This window comes from Aspergillus mulundensis (assembly GCF_003369625.1).
Source record: "Aspergillus mulundensis strain DSM 5745 chromosome Unknown scaffold_4, whole genome shotgun sequence".
In the NCBI taxonomy this organism is placed as follows: Eukaryota; Fungi; Ascomycota; class Eurotiomycetes; order Eurotiales; family Aspergillaceae; genus Aspergillus; species Aspergillus mulundensis.
The window spans coordinates 600248-622216 of NW_020797892.1; the positions used below are offsets into that span (position 1 = coordinate 600248).

General features: G+C 52.6%; 10 protein-coding genes across 10 annotated transcripts; 3 read left to right on the top strand and 7 right to left on the bottom strand.

The window, feature by feature from the left end:
* Positions 1-668: 668 nt before the first annotated feature.
* Positions 669-2810, bottom strand: DSM5745_04745 (fungal specific transcription factor domain-containing protein; the record flags this gene model as incomplete). The annotated part of the gene is made up of 6 exons (XM_026746761.1): positions 669-713; positions 791-1029; positions 1265-1446; positions 1496-2021; positions 2070-2704; positions 2752-2810. The coding sequence occupies 6 exons, from the start codon at positions 2808-2810 to the stop codon at positions 669-671; spliced, it is 1686 nt and encodes a 561-aa protein (XP_026604241.1).
* Positions 2811-3204: 394 nt separating this feature from the next.
* Positions 3205-4168, bottom strand: DSM5745_04746 (SDR family oxidoreductase; the record flags this gene model as incomplete). Its single annotated transcript, XM_026746762.1, has 4 exons — positions 3205-3735; positions 3785-3940; positions 3990-4076; positions 4133-4168. The coding sequence occupies 4 exons, from the start codon at positions 4166-4168 to the stop codon at positions 3205-3207; spliced, it is 810 nt and encodes a 269-aa protein (XP_026604242.1).
* Positions 4169-4860: 692 nt separating this feature from the next.
* DSM5745_04747 (uncharacterized protein) lies at positions 4861-5161 on the bottom strand (the record flags this gene model as incomplete). Its single annotated transcript, XM_026746763.1, has 2 exons — positions 4861-4984; positions 5088-5161. The coding sequence occupies 2 exons, from the start codon at positions 5159-5161 to the stop codon at positions 4861-4863; spliced, it is 198 nt and encodes a 65-aa protein (XP_026604243.1).
* Positions 5162-5595: 434 nt separating this feature from the next.
* DSM5745_04748 (SDR family NAD(P)-dependent oxidoreductase) lies at positions 5596-6474 on the top strand (the record flags this gene model as incomplete). Its single annotated transcript, XM_026746764.1, has 1 exon — positions 5596-6474. One exon carries the CDS (start codon positions 5596-5598, stop codon positions 6472-6474), a length of 879 nt encoding a protein of 292 aa, XP_026604244.1.
* Positions 6475-7757: 1283 nt separating this feature from the next.
* On the top strand, positions 7758-8366 carry DSM5745_04749 (uncharacterized protein; the record flags this gene model as incomplete). The annotated part of the gene is made up of 2 exons (XM_026746765.1): positions 7758-8303; positions 8352-8366. The coding sequence occupies 2 exons, from the start codon at positions 7758-7760 to the stop codon at positions 8364-8366; spliced, it is 561 nt and encodes a 186-aa protein (XP_026604245.1).
* Positions 8367-8917: 551 nt separating this feature from the next.
* Positions 8918-10636, bottom strand: DSM5745_04750 (cytochrome P450; the record flags this gene model as incomplete). The annotated part of the gene is made up of 3 exons (XM_026746766.1): positions 8918-10084; positions 10137-10412; positions 10460-10636. 3 exons carry the CDS (start codon positions 10634-10636, stop codon positions 8918-8920), a joined length of 1620 nt encoding a protein of 539 aa, XP_026604246.1.
* Positions 10637-11179: 543 nt separating this feature from the next.
* On the bottom strand, positions 11180-12775 carry DSM5745_04751 (argininosuccinate synthase; the record flags this gene model as incomplete). Its single annotated transcript, XM_026746767.1, has 7 exons — positions 11180-11543; positions 11594-12189; positions 12221-12345; positions 12406-12477; positions 12537-12557; positions 12615-12656; positions 12718-12775. The coding sequence occupies 7 exons, from the start codon at positions 12773-12775 to the stop codon at positions 11180-11182; spliced, it is 1278 nt and encodes a 425-aa protein (XP_026604247.1).
* A 695-nt stretch (positions 12776-13470) lies between these two features.
* Positions 13471-14824, top strand: DSM5745_04752 (NADH:flavin oxidoreductase/NADH oxidase; the record flags this gene model as incomplete). Its single annotated transcript, XM_026746768.1, has 2 exons — positions 13471-13701; positions 13739-14824. 2 exons carry the CDS (start codon positions 13471-13473, stop codon positions 14822-14824), a joined length of 1317 nt encoding a protein of 438 aa, XP_026604248.1.
* A 276-nt stretch (positions 14825-15100) lies between these two features.
* DSM5745_04753 (putative salicylate hydroxylase) lies at positions 15101-16736 on the bottom strand (the record flags this gene model as incomplete). The annotated part of the gene is made up of 7 exons (XM_026746769.1): positions 15101-15144; positions 15200-15531; positions 15580-16318; positions 16369-16426; positions 16484-16560; positions 16618-16631; positions 16690-16736. The coding sequence occupies 7 exons, from the start codon at positions 16734-16736 to the stop codon at positions 15101-15103; spliced, it is 1311 nt and encodes a 436-aa protein (XP_026604249.1).
* A 2881-nt stretch (positions 16737-19617) lies between these two features.
* On the bottom strand, positions 19618-21075 carry DSM5745_04754 (uncharacterized protein; the record flags this gene model as incomplete). The annotated part of the gene is made up of 2 exons (XM_026746770.1): positions 19618-20958; positions 21019-21075. 2 exons carry the CDS (start codon positions 21073-21075, stop codon positions 19618-19620), a joined length of 1398 nt encoding a protein of 465 aa, XP_026604250.1.
* Between the last annotated feature and the right edge of the window lie 894 nt (positions 21076-21969).

Consider the following 21969-nt stretch of genomic DNA (forward strand, 5'->3'; position numbering starts at 1 on the left):
TTTAAGGATACTTTTTCCGCGCGCATCCTCCTATTTATTAATTCTTTGGGAAGTGTAGGCAAGCAATAACTGAGCAAGGCAGATGTATCAGCTTACGGATGCCCTAATCCAAAAATTCAGGCAAAGTTGAGTCCCTCCCAGAAATTATGCAGTCACTGACGTCTTCCGGACCTGTCTCTGAATAATGGCGTTCACAAGACAGTATATAGAGTCCACACCCATTCGTCTATGCCCACCAATAGGACAGATATCTGGGCTTCGTGGAAGAACTCCTTATCATCACCTGCGCAAGTACTGAAACTGGCTTGGAACTCACCCTTCCGTCGGTTGACATGATTTTTTCGACGTTGGTGTCCCTGCCACCGACCGTCTCAAAGCGAAGAACGGTATATAGAATTCGAAGGTGTAAGTGCTTGCGGAGCGGATCGGATAGTCCTTCAATGTGTTAAAATCTGAACGTAAATCGGACACTGATGCCTGGAGCTTACCATGGAGACGCCGAAGAGAGTTTTACTGATGATGTACTTGGATAGGAACTCCCGAAGCGCCGGCGCATACCGGACCGCGACGGGGAGGACGAGTGCTGAGCACACAGGGGTGATAAATATCTGATGAATCTTGTTTTATTAGTGGGTAAAAACAATGAAACATAATATAGAGTAGGCTACTCACATGCTTTTGCGCTCTGGAGGACCTTTTCCCAATTGCAGCCGCTGGGGTAGGTACATAGTCAGCCTCATATAAACAACTTTTGCTTCAGGAGGGAACCATGATTGACGCAAGCGCATACTTCTTCTTCAAGTGCATCGTACAAATCCTTTGCAGTAAGAGCCTCCAGACGAATCGACTCCCCCTCGGGCGGATACTGTGTATACTCCGCCCAGTAGCGAGAGTTGAAGGTATTCAGGGGACGCTCATCAAGCAGGACAATTTGCTCGGAATCCTGAGACCCGCGTGCTACAGGAATTGTTCCTTCGAGTTTGCCAATACCAAGCTCGTCTCGTTCCAAGAACTCTCGCAAAGCCGTAGCTGTATTGATCCGTCATCAGCCGATGGACCCGCTGTGTGAGAAAGGACTCTGTCCTCGACCACCCCGGAACAGTAATGATCTTCTGGTTCTCAGACGGGTATAGACTTTCATTGCGCTTGCAGAATTTGGGATCCCATGCAAGAAACCTGCGAGTCATGGTACTGAGGCGGCGGGATGGTTGGTTAAATAGGTAGGCAGAGCCCTAAAGAGTCCCCACAAGGGTTTTATCGATACTTGAACTTTGCAATTGAAAAGCCTTTAACCTTTGTAACTGTCCGTACGTGAGATAAATTATCTCTGCGATGACCGGCTTAGTACTGCTGCCATCACAAGGCTGAATAGGCGGGGTAGTAGCGTAGCTCAGCCTCACTTCCATCACTCGCCGACAGCTGGCTTCTTCTACCCTTGCCACTAAGCTACCATTGCGCAGCTTAGCTGCGCCTTAGATAGGACGGCTTCACGTACTTGAGCTGGTAAACATGAGGAGGGAGTGGCTTGGTGCTTGTTGCTGGCAACCTGAGAGGACTAGGCAAGTTGTTGTAGAAGACAGACATGGCAACGTGAGCCTTAGTTGCTTTATCTTCCTTGACTTGTAAGGTTAAGGAACCTGACAGTTCATATATTTCGTCGATCACTGGCGATACCATGCGAAGTAGATCGCAGGCATATTGCATATTGGACATGCAATGAGATGTCATGGCTAAGGGGTTAATAAAGGCCGGCCGGTACTCTAAGCTGGGAATATTCGGGACTGAAAATGGGTGTATATCACATTCGCGGATAGCGCTCGGCTGACCGAGAATTCGGGTGATGTGCCTGTAATTGTCAATCAATACTCGCCTGAAAGTAACTGCAGGAAATGAATACTTCTCTAGCATCCAGGTACCTAGCCACATGAGCGTTCGAGCTTCTTTAACGTCGCTGAAGTCGGAGCTATCGCCGGAGCTTTCCAAATGAAGACCAAGAAACAGAGCATGTCGGCAAGCAATACCTAGAAGCAATGAGAAACGTCTCAACCTAGTGTTTATGCTAGACTTACCAATGTACTGAGAGGCGGAAGCTAGATTGCCAACTGTTACGTCTCTGAGAGAAACAAGAGCTGCCGCCAAAGCAAGCGAAAGAGAAGGCCGTTCTATTTGACCAAGAACCAAACCCTTTACATGCTGTGCAAGCGAATCAGCCGAGGTCTTCCATGATGAGGATTGATCTTCATCAAAATATTGGGCACCCAAAGACAGAACTGCTGATAGAACTGCAGGCGTAGTGTAGCCGTTGGCTCCGTTTTCAGCGAGATCCTTTTCGAAGAGAAGTCGATGGACTAGAAGAGGCCAGTTGCTCTGCCAGGTCCAGAACTCTTCCAAAAGTCCGGCTTGTGTTTCTGGTTGGAATACCAACAGTGAATCGCTGGGGATAGGAGGCTCATTGATATTCTGCGACTTGGTGTAGTCGTTTGAGAAGCTAGGATGACCGTACGCTCCAGTGAAGCGTGGATTTCGCAGCAGGTGGGAGGCCTCTTTGGAAACTGATTGAGAGTGAGGTAGTTCGTCCACTGGCAGCCCAGAGTTGAGCAATGATATAGGACCATTTTCTATGGCGTGCCCAGACTGTGCGAGTCGAGTTTCCAGGAGGGCGATTCTCGAGTGCAGCGCATGGATATAACACTTGGTGGGTGGCCTGCCTAGGATTAGAGCTCAACCATCACCACTTATTCTGTCGCTTACTTTCGCTTCTCAAGATGATGGAAGTACTCGCAGTGCCGTCCATCTCTTTGGCACGTCATGCATTCAGGTTTTTGGCCATCGCACTAATATATTTTAGCACGCGGTGGACATCAACGAGGTTGCTGGCAGCACCCACTCGACGTTTCCTCTGCCTACAGGGTGTACAGGCGAGAGAGACACGCTGCCTTCTGTCGGTAGATGACATGGCCTAGAAACCTCTTTGAGTCTCGTCCGTAGCAGGTCTAGAATGGGTGTGCTTTCCTGCACACTTTTTGCTTTCTTCCCAGTGGATCCTGCTTAGGTAATCAACAGGTTACCTAGGCGATTTCTCCAAGACCCGGACTTCCTTCTACTCCGTACTTCGTACCCTTGAAAGTTAGAACTCGCGAACGATATGAAATGCGTTATGCTCACTACCTAGTCTATTGACATCATACTCTTGAAACCTAACTATCAATTAGCTCGTCGTGCATTCCACTCCCTGTCAATCCGCGTAAGAGATCTCTGCGCGGTGGGAACGCAGTCGAGCGCTTTGATCGACACTCTTCCAGTTCGGCTAAGCATGAACTTGACCGACTCGGCAAGATCCTCTGCCACCAACGGCTCATAGCCATAGAAGAACTCGTCCATGGCTTCCTTGTCATACTTGACCCGCTGCAGATGAAAATGGCTAACGACGCAGCCTGGCCGCAGGGCTAGAACCCGGATATCGGACCCAGCAGTCTCGCTCCGCAGGGCATTCGTGAAACCCTCCAGGCATGCCTTGTTTGCATGGTAAACAGCCTCGCCATTGAAGGGCGGACATTCGAGCCCCGTCACTGACGATACATTGATGATCGTGCCTCGCTTTTTCGGCCACATACTCCGATTCAGCACAGAGTGGGTCGTATACATAACGCCTGCGATATTCGTGCCGTTCATTTGATCGATCAGCTCAATTGGCAACTCCCAGAATCGAGATGGTGCACCAAGTGCAAGACCGGCCTTTCGGGTGTCAACACCAACCTCTCTAGGAACATGGGTTCGAACTCACGTTGTTAACCAAAACCTCAATGTCGCCTAGCTCAGAGATGACGCTCTTCACGGTCTCATCGATCTGGTTGTGGTTTTGAATATCAATCGGGTATATGCGCGCTTGAACAGCAGGATATTTCTCCGTGATCTTTGCTTTAACGGCTTCCAACTTGTCCTGCAAAAGAATCAGTGGTGTCCATGGGCTCCAGGTCCAGGAATCTTACTTTACTCCTGGCAAGAAGCGCAACATTCATGCCCATCTCTGCCAAGGCAAGCGCAATGGCCTCTCCAATGCCCATCGAGGCACCCGTCTGTAAAGAGCAAGGTCAATATACTTGGCCTCTTCGACAGGGAGCACCAAACATACCACAAGTGCAGTGCGTCCCTTTAGTTCCGATTCCATTATGGCGATGTTTAGTCTAAGCGACTGCTTGATGTTAAAAGCTATTGCTTGTTTTATGAAGTAACAAGTGGCGTTTAAAATGACTTTCGAAGATTGTGTCGTCAGACCCTGAACAACCCTGATCAAGGGCCTGGACGAACGGCGGGTGATGCTCTTCCGCAGTGGGGACGGCTAATGCCCTTCCGCGATGGGGACTCAGCATTGAATTTTTGAGAAGCACTTGACGACCTGCGCTTGGTGGTCTGATAAGACTTGCTCTTGATTCTTCCCAATTCTGCAGTCAGTTCCAAGGTTTCAGGAAACCTGGATCATCCATCCATTCGAGCTCCACCCCGGCCCATTGGAGGAGGAGCATCAGCCAGGTCCTGGAGGCGACGCAACTTATTCTACGACTTTTCAAGACAGCTTCAGTGATGAGCTGGCTGAGCTCTTTCAAATGCGCGGCGCTTAACTATGGCTGGTCCAGGAGGTGACGACGGTCGCCTTCTCCTTTTACCGTGCGTGATCTTCTGCTAAGAAGCTTGTTGGGGGAAGAGCAGTAATGCATACACGGCTCGTTAACTTAGTGACCATTCGCTTCGTCTACTATCCTAACTTTGGATATGTGGAGTCGCTTCTCTAGCAGTCTCCAACGGTCTCATACCGCAATTATGCCGGAATTGAGACCAAATTGACAGAACAAAAATATCAATCTAAGCGAACAAACGCACTGGCCTTCCAGGAAGATAAGTTTCAGGGTCGTTGAAGTGCAAGCCCATATGCAACTGCGCAATTTGCTCCAGCTCCTGCACTTCCATATCAAACCCGGTTACGATCCTGAATGGTCGTCAGTATGCGTTATCAAAGGACTATGGACGGGTCTGATGCAGAGGCCGTCTACGAACCTTTAGACCACATCAGCGGCTTGTTCTGGTGCTACCTTCCAGAGACCGAAGCCGACTTGAGGAATCTGATGTCCTGATCCTTGGACTTGTCAGTATCGGCACGGACCATTGTTGGTATCGTTGGCTTTAGACAATTCGCGTGAGAGCAAGAGACTCCTGTGGAATGATGATTGATTGATAGCTTCAAACGAGGGCTGGCCTTTGGACCAGCTACAAAAAGGGGAATGCATCAGCGGCTAGACTGTCCGTCAAGGGAAAGCAGTCCTCTAGTAGAGCTAGACCATTCCTGCTTCTCGACCTGGGTATGCGCACCCACCCTGACGATGGGGGAGCGGCGGGTAATGCCCATCCGCAACCTGGATGCGGCTATTGTCATTCCGCAAGCCTGCTCACTCGACAGGATACTACATATGTCCATCATAGCCGCTATTCTGAGAATGACGTACCGCTGTCCGTGGCCACAACTTCTTAAGGAGGGTTTGTACATCCAACTTCAAACATCCGAAAATTACCCACGAAGCGTACCCGTTGTGCAGTACCAACATGACTTCAACCACTCTGCCCATCTTTCGCAAAGGCGCTACGGCTCTCATAACGGGCGTCGCCTCAGGGATTGGCCTCGCAACTGCCCAACGATGCCACTCGCACGGGATGAACCTGGTGCTCCTTGACCGCAACGCAACCGCACTCTCGCAAGTCACCGAGCACCTCACACCGCAAAACTCGAACAATATTACAACTCATGTAATCGACGTTTCCTCCATGACGGAATGGCAAAAGCTAGCGCCGAAGGTCAAATCCTCGCACCCCGAAGGCATCGACTTCCTCATGCTCAACGTCGGAGCCGGGTTCACGCCGAAAGACGGGAAAGGATTCTGGGAGGATGCAGAGTACTTTGAGAAGACATTCGCTGTCAACACACTCGGGTACACAAATGGTCTCGCTGCGTTCTTGGATAGCGTGACTGCAGGCGCGGACAAGAAGGTCCGGCGAGCAATTGTCTTGACCGGGTCGAAGCAGGGAATTACCAATCCGCCGAGCAACCCGGCCTACAACGCTTCCAAGGCGGCTGTGCGGACCATCGCCGAGCATTTGTCTTTTGATCTGGCTAAGGTGGCGCCAAAGGTTAGCGTTCATTTGCTGATTCCGGGGCGGACGTACACGGGCTTTCATACTGGGGCGTTTCGGGAGAAGCCTGATGGGGCGTGGACGTCGGAGCAGGTGGTCGACTTTATGGTTCGGAAGATGGTGGAGGATAAATTCTACATTCTCTGCCCGGATAATGAGGTTGGCGAAGACCTGGACAGGAAGCGTATTCTTTGGGCGACGGGGGATCTCATTGAGGGACGGCCGCCACTGACGCGGTGGAGGGAGGATTGGAAGGAGAAGGCAAAGGCTGGAGTTGAGAACATGTCGCTTTGAACGAGATATACACTCCTGATGCTGTACGAGTGATGTATGAAGATCTTATACTACTGCAGATTACAAAACATGCCCCCATCCGCCAACAGCCCACTCCCATTAACAAACCGGCTCATCTCCTCGCTTGCCAGAAACACCGCCGGCCCAGCCATATCCTCCGGCTCGCCCACCCTCCCCAGCGGAATCCTAGCTTCAAGATACGCCTTCTTCGCCGGGTTTTTCATATCATGGTCCGCCAGCTGCGTGTTGATTGTCCCGGGTAAGAGTGCATTACATCGAATCTTGTGCTTCCCCAGCGCGATGGCCATGGACTGCATCATCGAGAGCACGGCGGCCTTTGTAGGCGTGTAGTGTGTTTGCAGGCCGCCGCCGACAAGGGCGCTCACGGAGGAGATGGCGATGATGGAGCCCCCGTGGCCTTGCTTGACCATTTGGCGGGCGGCAGATTGGCATGAGTAGAAGGTGCCCTTTACGTTGACGTCGAGGGAGTGGGTTAGGAGGGCGGGCTCGATTCTAAGCTGGAGTCAGCACCTGATGCCGTCTGCTTTAACAGTCCAGTCAATGAAGTGATACATACTCAAGAAGTTCAGCCTGCTTGAAGACACCCGCATTCGCGACAAAGACGTCAAGCTTTCCCCAGCGCTTCACAGCCTCCTCGATCAATATCGCCGGAGTCTGAGGGTCCGTCACGTCGCCTGCGATCTCCAGGACTTCTCCCGCATTTGCGCCCTTCTTGTGTAGCGACTCGACCTCTTGCAGTAGGCTGTGGCGTAGATGTTCGTCTTTGGGAAGGCCCAGGTGGTTTATCGCAACATTGCATCCCTGCCTGATGTATTCGAGGGCGATGGCGCGCCCGATTCCGGTTGTGCCTCCGGTGATGGCGGCGGTTTTGCCGCGGAGGATGTTCCAGGCTGGTAGGGCCATGGTCTGAGTTGGATCGTGTATTCAGAGAGAAGTTTGGAGCCCGAGAGGGGCAGCAAGCTAACTGTTCTTTTGAAATAGGCATGTTATGGAGACTTCCACCTGCCACAGGGTGCATTGATCAACCCCGTCGCCCTGCCCCGTCTCGAGGGAACCCCACCAGCCTCTCCAACCGATCGTCTGTGCTCGTTTCGCGGGCATGTATGTGGACGAGGGTAGATTGGCATTCTGTCATTCGTCATATTAGACAGTCCACAATCTTTTCCAGTGTCTGTATGCAATGGCGTTGCTTATAAGTAGCTGATCTTCCCCTACAACCCCTCTACCTAACTTCAACAAAGTATCAGCCCAACTCCCTCACCATGGCCTCCACCACAACAGAAACCCCCCAGACCCAACTCACCCTCGCCGGCAAAGTAATTGCCAGTAAGTCCATCCCTAGCTCAACCTGCAAAGCCCCCCTTCCAACCCCCGTCACAGTCACCGGCGCAAACCGCGGCATCGGCCTGGGCGTCGCCGAGTCCTGCCTCGTCAACGGCGCCTCACACGTCTACTCAATCGACATCAGCACGCCCGACGAGAACTCCGACTACACCGCGTTATCGTCTCGCTTCCCCGGAAAGCTGCACGCCATAACCGCCAACGTCACGCAAGAAGAAACCATCATCGCCGCCATCGACTCCATCATCGCCGAAGCAGGCGCCCTACACGGGATGGTCGTGAACGCCGGACGCACGCACCACAAGGCCGCGCTGGAGTTTACAAAGGAGGACCTTGATAACCTGTGGAGCGTCAATCTGTACGGGGCGTTCTTTACGGCTCGCGCGGCGGCAAAGGCATTCATCAAGCAGGGCGTCAAGGGAAGCATCGTGTTTACGGCGAGCATGGCAAGTTATCGACCGAATAAGGTGCGCCTCCTACCCTCTTATCCATGCCTGCATATATGATGTCCAAAGAAGAAGAAGGGCTAATCAATCAACGTCAGCGCGTCCCCTCCGCCCCCTACGGCGCCTCCAAAGCAGGCGTGCGCAACATGACACACACGCTGGCCATGGAATGGGCGCAGTACGGGATCCGCGTCAACAGTGTGTCGCCGGGTCTGGTGCAGACGGCCATGACGTACTGGGTGCCGCAGCAGCCGGACTGGGAGCAGCAGCTGAAGTACTACGGGGGCATTCCGCGCCTCGCGCAGGTGCAGGAGCTGGGTGGGGCGTATGTGTACCTGCTTAGTGATGCGGCGAGTTATACGACGAGTATTGATATTCCGGTTAATGGGGTTATTGGGATTTGTTAGGCGGGGTTAGTTAGGGTACCGAGGCCGTGTCTACGCTTCTCGATGCAGGGATGAGCATTGCCATAATGGGGGCCCTGGGTTGGGTATCTGCTTGTTGGTGGCTGGTGACGATGGCCGGGGCTGTACCTTGCTGGAAAAGTCATATATAGATGCAGTACCAGGCAGATTAGCTAAGAATATCCCTGCATTGGCATAGGACGTTGAGGGGTAATCAAGGCATGGGCTATACTACCACCCCTCCAATGGTGTAAACCTCGCAACCACACCATCCATAGGTGACGCAGTCACACTGCGTTTGATAACAAGCTCCTTTTCCGGATCCGCCAACTCCATTCGAAACCTGCCCACCATCGCAGCAACAAGACAAGCCAGCTCTGCCTTCGCAAAGCCCTGCCCAATGCAGCTTCGCGGGCCGTGCAAAAAGGTCATGAGCGCGTAGTTACTACTAGCTCCACCCGTGTTAGCCCGTCCAGGGCCCAGCCACCGCTCTGGATTGAATACGTGTGCATCTGGACCCCAGAAATCTGGGTCGTGGTTGATGACTTCGGGGGAGATCGTTAACGGTGTCCCCTTCGGGATGAGGGTGCCGCAGAGCGTGGTGTCCTGTGCTGTGGTGCGGAATGTTATCGGAACGGATGGATAAAAGCGGAGGACTTCGTTGCAGAAGGCGTGCAGGTATGGGAGGGAGTCTAGAGTTGCTGCTGTGATGGGTTCAGGTTTCTCCGGAGAGATAGGGGGCAGGGTAGAGCGGATTTCCTCGCGGAGCCGTGTCTGAACGTCTGGATGTTTGCAGAGAGCATAGATGGACCACTGTAGCGCAGTTGAAGTCGTTTCGTGCCCGGCTGCAAGGAAGGTCATCATTTGGTCGACGAGCTCCAGATCGGTGAAGTTGCCGCTGTTTACAGCCACCGAGAGGATATCCTTTGAGTGTGCACTGTCCGATTCGTCCGGCTTGTGCTTGAGTCGCTCTCGCTTCTCATTAATGAGCTGCTGTGCGACCTGTCGGACATATCTAGCCCCTTCAACTATGTCCCTATTGCGTTTTATGGGCAGCACCCGGAGGATCTTTATGTTTCCTACGACGAACGCAGCGGCAAATAGGAGCTTCACCCAGAGCGGCGGGTCCTCAAGGATGCGGTGGTACTGCGCTGCAAGCTCGTTGCCTGGGTCTGCGAGGGATCCAAAATCACGATCCATGCCCGCGAGCCCGATGATATCCAGCGTAGCTCGGCTTGCCCAGTTTCGCACGGTCACGGTATTATCGTCTGCGCTTTTGCGACTCTGCAGGTCTTTTTCGATGCATTTCACCATTTCCACGCTTTTAGCCCAAAAGGTGGCGTAGAGATCCTTGATGTGGCGGTAGGAGAATGCTGGCATAAGGTTCTTCCGATGCCTCTATAGAGGGCTTAGCTAGAACTCGACGAGACCATCCCTCAGCTGTACCAACCTTATGCTCGTTCCCTTCTACAAGTAGTATACCGTGGTCGCCAGCAACCCGGGAAAGTGAAGTCCGCATAAACTCGGGCTTTGGGAACTCGTACGCCTTCTGGACAAGAAGCTCACTTAGAGCTTTTGGTGTCGTCACAAGAACCCTCTCCATATTCCCGACGACATAGTACCGCAGTAGCCCGTTGTTCGGCACCGACCGAGCCCATGTGAGTAAATTTCCAAAGGGCGTTTCGACAACGAAAGTGTCGGTATTGCCCTTGGTCCATGATCGGTTCTTTTCTATTAGCTAGACATCAAGCATCGGATGGGGAGAAATCTCACAGGAGGCGTTGGAATGTGCCTGATTGGAGTCAAATATTCCGGGTACAGGAACGAGGCGTGAAGGAATCGGAGGGCAGCGAGGGCGATAGCTAGACCGGAAAATGTGGAGATGCTGGATGTTAAGAAAGAGAATCCCGCGGCGACAACGAAGAATACCCCCCACGGTACCTGGGCCATGTTGGGTTGAGGTCCAGACTCTCGAGGTCGATCTCGGTTAGCAAGATTTCTATGATACAATGACGATGCAAGGAAGAAAGTTGTTGGGACCATGCAGCGAAACCGGCGACCATGGCTCTATTATATTCCAAAAATGCATGATGCACTCGACGCCCCGGACCTGACAGGGGATGCCTGTTGAACCGGACAGCCGCCGAGTGGCCAGGCAGAAGGCATTCAACCCGGGCCACAGTAGCGTGGTCGTGGTCGAATCATCGCGCGTCCATTATGTTTGTCCTGCCGCCGGAAGGATTTCCATCCGAGTTCGAGCCCACCATCTTTATAGTTCGTGCTGATATTCGCCCTAACTCACTCAGAAGCTTGGTGGAGAGAGACTGGAAGCATTGCAGAGTTGCGCTGAAGCGGCTGTCATGTCCATATCGCTTTTCTATTCCATTACAAAGATATTTTAGACTTGCCATACAAAACCCAAAAATCACACAGACCTTCCCCGAAGGCGCTTTTCATATTCACAATCGTAATTCGTACCAGCGATATCACATCTTACAACTTCTCGCCAGCGGCCTGCTTCATCTGTCCGTACTTCTTCAGGCGGATGGCAGACACGCCAATGAATCCGGTGGTCTCGGTGGGGGCGAAGTCACCAATCTCGTCCATGCTGGACTCGGACATATCGTACAGCTTCTCGGTCTCGGAGGATCGGCCGAGGATGATCATGTTGCCCTTGTAGGCACGGCAGCGGACCTTGCCGTTGACCGACTTCTGGGAGGCAGGGATGGCCTGCTCAAGGAACTCACGCTCGGGAGAGAAGTAGAGACCGTTGTAGAGGAGCTTGGAGTAGTTGACGGTGACGAACTGGTCGCGCAGAGCACGGACCTCGCGGTCGAGCACAAGACCCTCAAGGTCACTAGGAGCGGTTAGCAAACTGTTTGCCGAGATACGCAAGGTTTCGCATACATGTGGGCGGAGCGCAGGCAGGTGAGACCAGGGGTCTCGTAGCAACCGCGAGACTTGATACCGATGAAACGGTTCTCAACAATGTCGATACGGCCGATACCGTTACGGCGGGCAATGGCGTTGGCGGTCAAGAAGAGGTCAACGGCGTCAGTGGCGGTCTTCTGCTCGCCGTTCTCGGTGTACTCGAGCTTAACGGGCAGACCCTTCTCGAAGTGGACGGTGAAGTCCTCGGGCTTGTCGGGAGCGGTGAGGGGGTCGACGGTGAGCTTCCACATGTCGGAGGGAGGGGTGATATCGGGGTCCTCCAGAATACCGGCCTCGTAGGAGCAGTGGGCCAAGTTCTCGTCCATACTCCAGGGCTTGGACTTGGTGGAGGTGACAGGAATGCCCTTCTCGGCAGCGTAGGCGAGGAGATCGTTACGACCGGCGAAGCGCTCGTAGAAGACGGGGTCACGCCAAGGAGCGATGACCTTGATGTCGGGCTGGAGCGCGTAGAAGGCGAGTTCGAAACGGACCTGGTCGTTACCCTTGCCGGTGCAGCCGTGGGAAACAGCAAAGCATCCTTCCCGCTGTTTATCAATTGGTGAGTTAATGGCCTAGAAATAGATTGTTAAGATGATTTCTAACCTTGGCGACCTCGATCTGGGCACGAGCGATCACGGGGCGGGCAAGAGAGGTACCGAGAAGGTAAACGTTCTCGTAGATGGCGTTGCAAGCAATGGCGGGGAAGCAGAGCTCCTCAACAAACTCGCCTATTTACCACCCGTCAACTCAAAGCACTTATACATCCAGAAATTGGTCGGAATACGTACGGCGAAGGTCAACTACCTCGGCCTTGACGGCACCGAGCTTCAGAGCTTTCTCCTTGATGGCGGCGAAGTCCTCTAGAGGGCGGGGAGTCAGAGCGCAAGTAGCGGTGGACAATTCGGGGCAATCGCTTTACCTTCCTGACCAACATCGGCAGCTAGGATCTGTTAGCAACGAAGCAGAGGAAATAAGTACCAATTGACGGGATACTCACTGAAAGCGACGACATCGTAGCCCTCGTCAATGAGCCATTTCACTGTGTATTTTGGATCAGCTGGAGCACGCGGGGAAGATTCGACGGGAGCGGAGGAGCTAACAGATGATGCTGGTGTCGAGACCACCGCTGAAGGCGACACAGATCTTTCCTTTACCCATGTTGTATGGTGTGGTTGTGATGACAATGGGGAGAATTGAGGAATGAAAGGAGAATGGAAGACGGAGGGGAAGATATGAAGGACGACTGAGTCACACTACACCCCAAAGAAAAATTATTGGGACGCGGAGTGGAGGCCCTCTCCGACGCCGGCCTCGCTATCAATCTTGGCGGCACAGATAAGCGTCGATCACAGGCAGCTAACTGCTAAGCCAATTCAATTCCAACACTTGACTGCGTGAGGCTCTGGCTGAACTTTTTGCTGCTGATCGATATCAAAGTTCCGTGTTCTAGATAGCATTGTGAACCTTGCTGTCTGTTCCAGGTTCAGCGTTACCTATGCATGTGTCAGACACTGTGAGGTCACACAAAGCCCCCTCCCGAATGAGGCGTCCTCTCCCGGTCGTCCTAACCGCCGACTTGACATCTCTGTTGCTGCACTGTCAGCACTGACTACAGTTGACAAGAGAGCAGACCGACACCAAATGGATACACTCAGGTTTATCCGGATACCCAGATGCGCCCGATGCAGCCGGCTTCCGGTCGTTGGTGCGTTCGACCAAGGCAAGGAGATGCACGTCATTGATTTCTAAGCGGAGTTCAACGTTATTGTCGCATTTAAAAACCCAAAACCCCCATTCTGGTTTCTCAAAGCCATTGACTACAAGATATTCTAGCTTAGACTCATCTCTTAGCCATGGCATCGAAACAAGCTCAAGATATTGAGGTTAAGCCTGCTTCTGGCATTTCCTACTTCACCCCCGCGCAAGAGACCCCCGCTGGGCTGGCAGCCGACCCGCAGTCTGATGGAGCGCCAATTCCAAAGCTGTTCAAGCCCCTCAAAGTGAGAGGTCTAACATTACACAACCGTATTGGAGTTCGTGACCCCCTCAATGGCAATTTCTTTCTGTTCGTGTTTATTGCGGAAGTGTGCACGGGTCACTAACAGTTGGGCGCCTTTGCAGCTGTCACCGCTATGCCAATATTCCGCGGATGATGGTCATATGACTGCCTGGCATATGGCCCATCTGGGAGGAATTGCTCAGCGCGGACCGGGCTTTCTCATGGTAGAGGCCACCGCGGTCGAACCCGAAGGCCGTATCACACCGCAGGACCTCGGTCTCTGGAAAGACTCGCAAATCGACCCTATGAAGGGAGTTATTGAGTTCGCGCACAGCCAAAATCAGATCATTGGCGTTCAGATTGCCCACGCAGGCCGCAAAGCTAGCACTGTTCCACCTTGGCTGTCTTCTGGCGACGTTGCGACTGAGAAGGTGGGCGGCTGGCCGGACCGTGTCAAAGGTCCTTCCGATATCCCGTTCACGTCGCGATTTCCCGTTCCCAAGGCAATGACCAAGGAAGATATCGAGGAATTGAAGACTGCGTGGGTGGCTGCGGTTAAGCGGGCTGTTAAAGCTGGCGCTGATTTCGTCGAGATCCACAATGCACATGGCTATCTCCTCATGTCTTTCTTATCGCCCGCTGTCAACAAGAGGACCGACGAATACGGCGGTAGCTTCGAGAACCGCATCCGTCTCAGCCTGGAAATCGCGAAATTGACTAGGGAGGCTGTTCCAGACCACTTGCCGGTCTTCTTGCGGGTTTCAGGCACTGACTGGCTGGAGGAGTCCCACCCCGATGAACCGAGCTGGCGCTTAGAGGATACTGTTAAGTTTGCCCAAGTCCTGGCAGATAGCGGTTACATCGACGTCCTGGACGTTAGCAGCGGTGGAACTCATGCGGATCAGCATATCCATGCCAAACCTGGCTTCCAGGCTCCCTTTGCCGCTGCCGTGAAGAAAGCCGTGGGCGATAAATTGCTCGTGGGCACTGTCGGAATGATCGACAGCGCTCACCTAGCAAACTCATTGCTCGAGAAAGAGGGGCTGGACCTTACCTTGATCGGTCGTGGCTTCCAGAAGAACCCAGGATTGGTCTGGGCGTTTGCTGAGGAGTTGGGAGTTGAAATTGGAATGGCCAACCAGATCCGATGGGGATTCGCGTCTCGCGGTGGTGGTCCGTATCTGAGAAAGAGGTCAGGAAAGATGTAGAGACATTTAGTCAGTATAGATCATGGGGAATTCCCCAGTAGAGAGGGACATTGGATAAGATAAACAGTTTGTAGATTCGCAATCATAAACATGTCATTCGTCTCTGTTATGCTGTATATCAACGTTGAGGTAACATACAAATCTATCCCTGGCATACAAATCTATCCCTGGCATACAAATAGCCATCCCGTCCGAATACCAACGCCATGCAAAGTACTAGTGGTTGAAACAAAGTATATACAACTGAAAATCCCCAGGATCACCTATATCAAGATCTCACAGGTGGTGTTGAACTGTTGAGAAGGTGCGTTTGTGGAAGTCTAGCGAAGGATGGATTAGCGCTTTTTTGTCTCACACAAGGGGCGGAGAACTCACCCTGCCACGTTTCTAGCGCTGCCTTCTCCGCATCCCATCCCCACAGGAACTCTTGCGTCTGTCTGTCTGACCATTTATCCGGGTTTGAGCCTCCCTTCAAAGAAGCGCGGAATTGTTCGTCCCGTGCCTCTTGCTCCGGGCCGTCAGGGAAATGCAGGGTGATACGGTTTGTTGAGCCGGACTGCTGAACGGTCTCTGCGCGCTCTTTGCGCGACTCTTCGTACGCTTGAAGAGCAAGAGGAATCTCGGTCCTCGACGTGATGCCGGATAATAACACGCCCAGCGCTGCGGCATCCTCCACCGCTTGAGCGGCACCCTGGGCGACGTACGGCCTGAGAGCGTAAGTTGAGATCTGACAAATACCGAGGATGGAGACTTACAGCATAGGATGACAGGCGTCCCCAATCATCGCTACTGATCCCTTAATCCATGTCTTCAATGGTGCGTGCAGGCAAAGCTTCCACTCAAGCACTTCTTCATCCGGAACCATATCAATCAGCTTCGTGACTATGGGATCCCATCCGTCGTAATCGTCGACCATCCTCTGCTTTGAACCCCTTGTGGTCCAAGACTCCTCAACTCCATGTTGATCAGGGTGCACAAGAACAATGTTGAAAAGTTCATGATTTCGGACTGGGTAAGCGATCAGATGGCGTTCAGGGCCGAGCCATCGGGTTGCCTCTGGGACTTCAACCAGCTTCTTCAATTCAGGATCGCTCTCCATCTCGGCCTTTGTGAGCATGATCCGGTACGCTGCATCTCCGGTTGGTATGGCTTTAGAGGCGCCCTCGCCCAGCAGCTGATCACGAATTGACGATTTAATCCCGTCGGCTGCAACGATAACATCAGCCTTGACAACACTGCCGTTGACCAGGGTCACTGATGTAGAATCAAAATCAACGGTTGCTACATGCGAGTTTACGCGCAGCTCCACGTTCGGCAGCTCCAGCGCCTTTTCAATCAGTGCGTTGTGGAGATCTGCGCGATGGATAACCACTTGCTGCCCGTATGTCTTGTTTACGGGCATGGTGCCAAGAAGGCTCCCATCTTTCCATCGTCGTACGTGAATCTGCTCCAATGCAACGTCGTTGGCATGTATTAATGGCGACACGCCCCAGCCTAGGTCTCGTCAGAGCGGTTTCCGTGTGCTATCCTCACGCCATACTTACGGTCAAAAAGCCTCAGCATGTTCGGGGAAACCTGGATGCCAGCGCCAACTTCCATAAGCTGTACAGATTTGTCAGTGCTCGTACATCCGCGCAACAAATGTACACTTTTACGTACCTTCGGAGCTGACTCCAGGATGGTGATATGATGCCCTCGCAAGCCCAATGTTAGGGCAGCCGCCATACCACCGATCCCTAGAACGGGTAATCATCAGTTCTAGTTCAAACTGCACATTGCGCAGTCAAATTCACAAAACGTACCGGCACTGCGATCCCCCAGTTAGCCCAAGAAACATGGCGTTCAACAAAACTCAGTGGACTTACCCAACAATGACAACCTCTAGGGTCGTCTTAGCCTGCGGTATCTGCATGGTGATGGGTTGGCCTTGTGCCTAATTGCTACCCCTCTCCAAATTCAGTTCTGGCGGGAAAAAAAGCAAAATTGAGCAAGGACAGTTGACCGAATATGACAGCCTGGTGAAATGAGGCCGCTACAATGGTTATTGCTCGCTGTCGTGACGTACGGGGAGGTATAAGGGACTAATAAACCGTGAGATCGACTTCCAAAATTCGGGGAGAGAAAGCTTGATAATTTTATATCCGGAATCCCACTGTCCTCCGTGTCCGGTAATTGCGGCAACGACCTACGGTCCCCACTTGGAACAGGAGCAAAAGCTGACGCTTAATTCCTGTACAAACGGTTTTTACAAATGCATTGATTGGCCCGCTGTCAAATCAAGAAGTCACACTACTGCAGCTTGCTGCGAACAGCGATAACGCTGTTAATACACCAGTTCGTGGTGGCGAGGCCATTTACTCCGGAAAAGTCGTGACTCGTGAAAAGCTCTGGCCGCTGATTTTCCTACGCGTTCTTTGGGTCAACCGGGTGGCCGAAGTCGCCTCTCGGGACAGACTCGGCTGCCTTCGAATCATGCGCGGAAGCCAGGGGTTTTGTGGAGGTAACCCGCTCGGCTTTTTCGACCGCTGGGATTTGCCGAGCACAACCTTTCCCCCAGACGCGAAGCCCGGGGCTCCCGGCTTCCACTGCCCACTAAGATCCGCCCCATTATTGATGCTACCCAGGGTATCCTTACTTCGACTGTGACTTGGATTAAAGCCAGGATATAGCAGGACTCCTGCGGCAAATCATGGGTACGCACTGCCGAACGAGGAAGCGAGTCATCGCTGCTGTCCTGGTTTTGGATACCGCACGGTATTTAATTACTTATTCAAGATCATCCGATGACAAGAGTTATGTTTGCCCACTGTATTTTGGGATGGCAGTCGTCAACCACAAAATTGGATGCGGCCGTCCCTTCATCAATACAACCAGACTCGCCAGGAAGTATCCTACCGTCAGCATGACCATTTGCTAGGAGCAACCTCGTTCTACTATGTAGCTTTACCTTCACACTATTCGGAGTACTTCATGTCTCTCACGAGGTGACTTGACGAGATAATCTTCTCCGCTTCGCACGTTCTGAGCTTCTCCACCCACATGCAGTCCATCCACCCAGCTTTGAGCTTCTCCTCCCCGAAGCAGATATGGGGTCCGGGGGACCGCCATAGCCGCATCTACGGTTACCTTATTGAAACGCAGGGATTCAGATGCGGTTCTACAATAATCCCACATCTTCCACAAACACGAATCTGCTGTCAGGTATCCGCGACGGCGCATCCTTGAAGTCATGCCCGAAATTCTCCCATGGCTGACCGTAAGCAACAAGCAAGAATGGATTATTGACCGGAGTATGAAAGTCCAGGTCCGGCCCCACGATCAGATAGCAACACCGACGGGTTACGTCTCCTGTATGACTAGGACGACGTGCTCCCAAAGGGATCTACGGGGTCTAAGCACTATCAGCATTTGCCGGGGCGATCCCATAGGGTGCCACACTTCCTTCAGCATGAGGCTGCATGTCTAGTGTTTGACAGCGGAGCTCGGCAATTCCAATTGAACCTTCAATGCCGGGGAGGTGGGTTCACACCAACCTACATTTCCGTTGATGATTGAGAGTCATAATGCCATTATTCGCTTTCACCGATCATCAGTCTCCTTGCTTCCTAAGAATGGACGGCAGATCACGGCAATAGTACTAATTGCCACCGGAACAGACGAGACGTTGCTTATGTCGACCTCGTGGTCTTCTGCTTCTCGGAAATAGCTCCCTAGACTGTCCAGGTAAGCCTTCATGTCTCTGTCCTCCTCAATCGTATCTTCCGACCCCACTGCTCTCTAAACCAGGAAAGAACATCTCTCCCTACCTGAGATAAGGCTGTCGATGGCCCTGTCCAGTCTATCTATCGAAGGAGGGTGCAGCTTCTAGGATAAATCAAGCATAGGCACTTTTTCTTGTGCAAGTATAATCTACCCTCAGCTGAGTACTTATAATCTCGACAGGCTGGAACCTCGAGACTCGGAAATTCTTCCAAAACTTAAGGTAGACAGAACACTTGTTGCGCCTGCCTGCCCTGCGTGAAATATTGTCTTGTTCTACGAGTGGGAGTGGGCGTGCAGCCAACATACCCCTTAGAAACTGGCAAGACACATACATGCGCATCGCGTCCCACGCCAGAGCCCCGCATATCATAGGTGATTATGGGAAGGTACGAAAGCACTGGAACGCGAGAGAGCCCAGACCCGTGGACTCTGATCGCACTCGCCTCCTCGACGGGTAATCCTATAACAGGGAGGAGCGGGGTGTTGGCTTTGAGATAAGAAGAGATGACGAGGAATTGTTAGTCTGAGAAGCGATGGTCAGCCTGAGAGTTGCACCTGCCATGTATAGTGCGCATACATACAGTGTAACTCACTCGAAGCAGAGCCAGCAAGTAGGATAGTAAGCGTCGGCTTCAAGGACTTGAGAAAGCAAGGTATATGCATTGACGCGCTTTTTAATGAATATGATAAGATCATGTACAGTGACTGAACAATCTATGCAAAGGAGTGTGCTGTCCATTTCCAACGCCGGTAAACAAAAAACGCTTGTTAAGTGATCGAAAATGCTAGCCAGAAGAAACGAAGGAACATGCCACGCAGATGAATGCTAGAATGTTGCGCAGATAACGGATCGTAAACATAATCATGGAGGCTGTATGCTGTTGGCAGCCTCTCTGTCGGTACCTAGTATCGGGTCATATATTTGAGATCGTAGGAGGAAGTCATATAAACGTATGCGAAGGTCGTATCGGAGTCGAGTATCTTGCTATATATGTACAATGAATGTCGAAAAGTCGGTGAAGGTGGGTCTATCAAGCTGTGAACATGAGGCGAAGCCGACTGGACCGCTTGACTTTTTCCTTGGGTTTCTTGCTCTTGTCCTTTTCTGAGTGACGGGATTCAGCGGAGGATGGAGCTCTCGAAGGTGCCCGCGAAGGGGCCTTGGATGGAGCTTTAGACGGGGGTGCTTTTGTGTGCCTCGAGAAGATCGATTTAGATTCCACCCTTGTATCCACTTTGGTGGGAGCGCGGCTGTGAGTGTGCGTAGATCGAGGAGGGCGGGAACGGTGGGACCGACGGGAAGATGCGACGGACTCGTCATCGTCGAACTTAAAGCGCGGGTCTCGAGACATTCGGGCAGTGGTGATATCGATGCCGGACATCGCGGCAGCCCTGGGGGTAATGAACTCTCCGTCCACGGAGGTTGCGACGCTCTCGGCTTCGGCGTCTGCCACGCCTCTGCGCCACATCTCCACGGAACTGAGGCACTCGGTGTTGAATTCTATCATCTCGTCCATTTGTTGTGGGCCAGATTGCGGATCGAACTGTGCCGGTTCGCGCGCGACGGCTGAAGGTTGTTGCAGCTGCTTGACGATCTTGTAGCCGCCAAACATGACGATTGTGGCTGTGAGACCGACTCCGGCAGCAATCAGGAACTGTGGGCTGGCGAGCAAGCCCCAGATCACTGGCGCTGAGGTCTTTAACATCGTGAGCGCAGATGGCGCCATCTTGCCAGCGACGTTGCTGATTTCTGCGAGAGTAAGCGCCACCGCTGCCATGGCATCCGGATTCTTCTGAAGGTGGTCGATTGTAGCTGTCGCTGTGTGCTGCACGCAGTTGGCTTCCTCCAGTAACCACTGGGCCTTTTTCACAAGGCCACCCAGCTCGGGATCATCGAATTGGTCTTGAGATTCTCGCGGGGCTATAGCATCCGGATTGAACTCGCCATAGGCCAGATCCATATCCACATGCGCATCGGATTTAGAGCGAGTGGCAAGGGGGCGAGCTTCCGTTTCTCGCACCATGATATCATGGTGAGTGTGACGGCGGACCATATCAGTTGGAGGTTCATAGTGAGACCTTGCACGGGACCTTGCACGAGATGCGGAAGAATGGAGGTCCTGCTCATAGATTGATTCGCCGCGGGGGCGGTCATAGTGGCTTCGACCCGAATGATGATGATGTCGCGACCGACTTCTCCGCGATGAAGCTACTGACGGGGCATCATCAATAGTATAGTTCTGCAATGCCTTCAGTGCTTCCCGTTCCGCGATCCTCTCCGCAATCTTCGCATTTCGCTCGGATTGGACTTGAGCTTTGCGCTCGCGGTAGGCGTTTTTTGCATGGCTGAAGACGCCGAACAGGTGTTTGCTCTGTTATCAGGTATAGATTAGAATCAAGCAAGTCGATTGAGAGCACCCCTAGGAACTTACCGTGCTAACCACCTGTCCAGACTTGTCAATCACAGCAATCGTTTCACCGAACGGCATGGTTGCACAGACACTGTTGTGAGATGACGGACTGCAGTAATAAGCCGGCAGCTCTCAGAGACCTCAACCGACCGGATGACAGTCAAATGACGAGGAGCATTGATTAATGATCGGCGATATCAAGGACCTACCTCACTCAGGAGGACGAGCGGTGTAGGGATTTCGACGGGTCTATATTAAGACTATGCCGATAAGTCGGGTCCAGGTGGGGATTTGACCGCGATCTTCCTTTGTATCCACGATGCGGTCTGGACCTTATACTGGCGTTCTGGAAGGGCTGACAGAATATGCAGAGAAGGCGAATTCTTGCAAGCGGGTGTCGCTGGAAAAGCTGATGCCTGGTGACAAAGGATGGCGGTTCAGCTGAGGTTGGTGGTGTTATAGGTACAAGCAAGAAAGGTAAATAGCGTCAATATAACAACGCATATGCACAGCGATAACCGCGCCACGACCGCGTCTTCAATATAGTGGATGAACAGGGAGCACGGAGTATGGAGAGGAAAAAAGGAGGGGGCTGGGAACACGAGCGACGCAGCGCCTAAAAGGGCACGAAGCGACGAACAGGAGAGACAGCTGCAGAGGAGGGGATGACTGGTTTGGTGCCGATGAAGCTAGGAACAAGGCAACAAAATGGTGCTCAGACAGTGACGGACCAAGGACGGCGCACCCGAATGGCTGTCAAGTTCGTAGCCGATCCGTGGGGATCAACTGGTGAGCTGGCTCGCTTCAGGGCGACCGTTCGAGTGAAGCTGCATTGCTGGATTGGCTGGGGGTTCGTGGGGGACGCTTGGGGCCTCCTTAGGTACTTGAAGTCGGGTACTCATCAATTTACAACACCTCCAGACCATCAGCGAGACGATGCCTGATGGACTTTTGATATCGGCGACAACAATT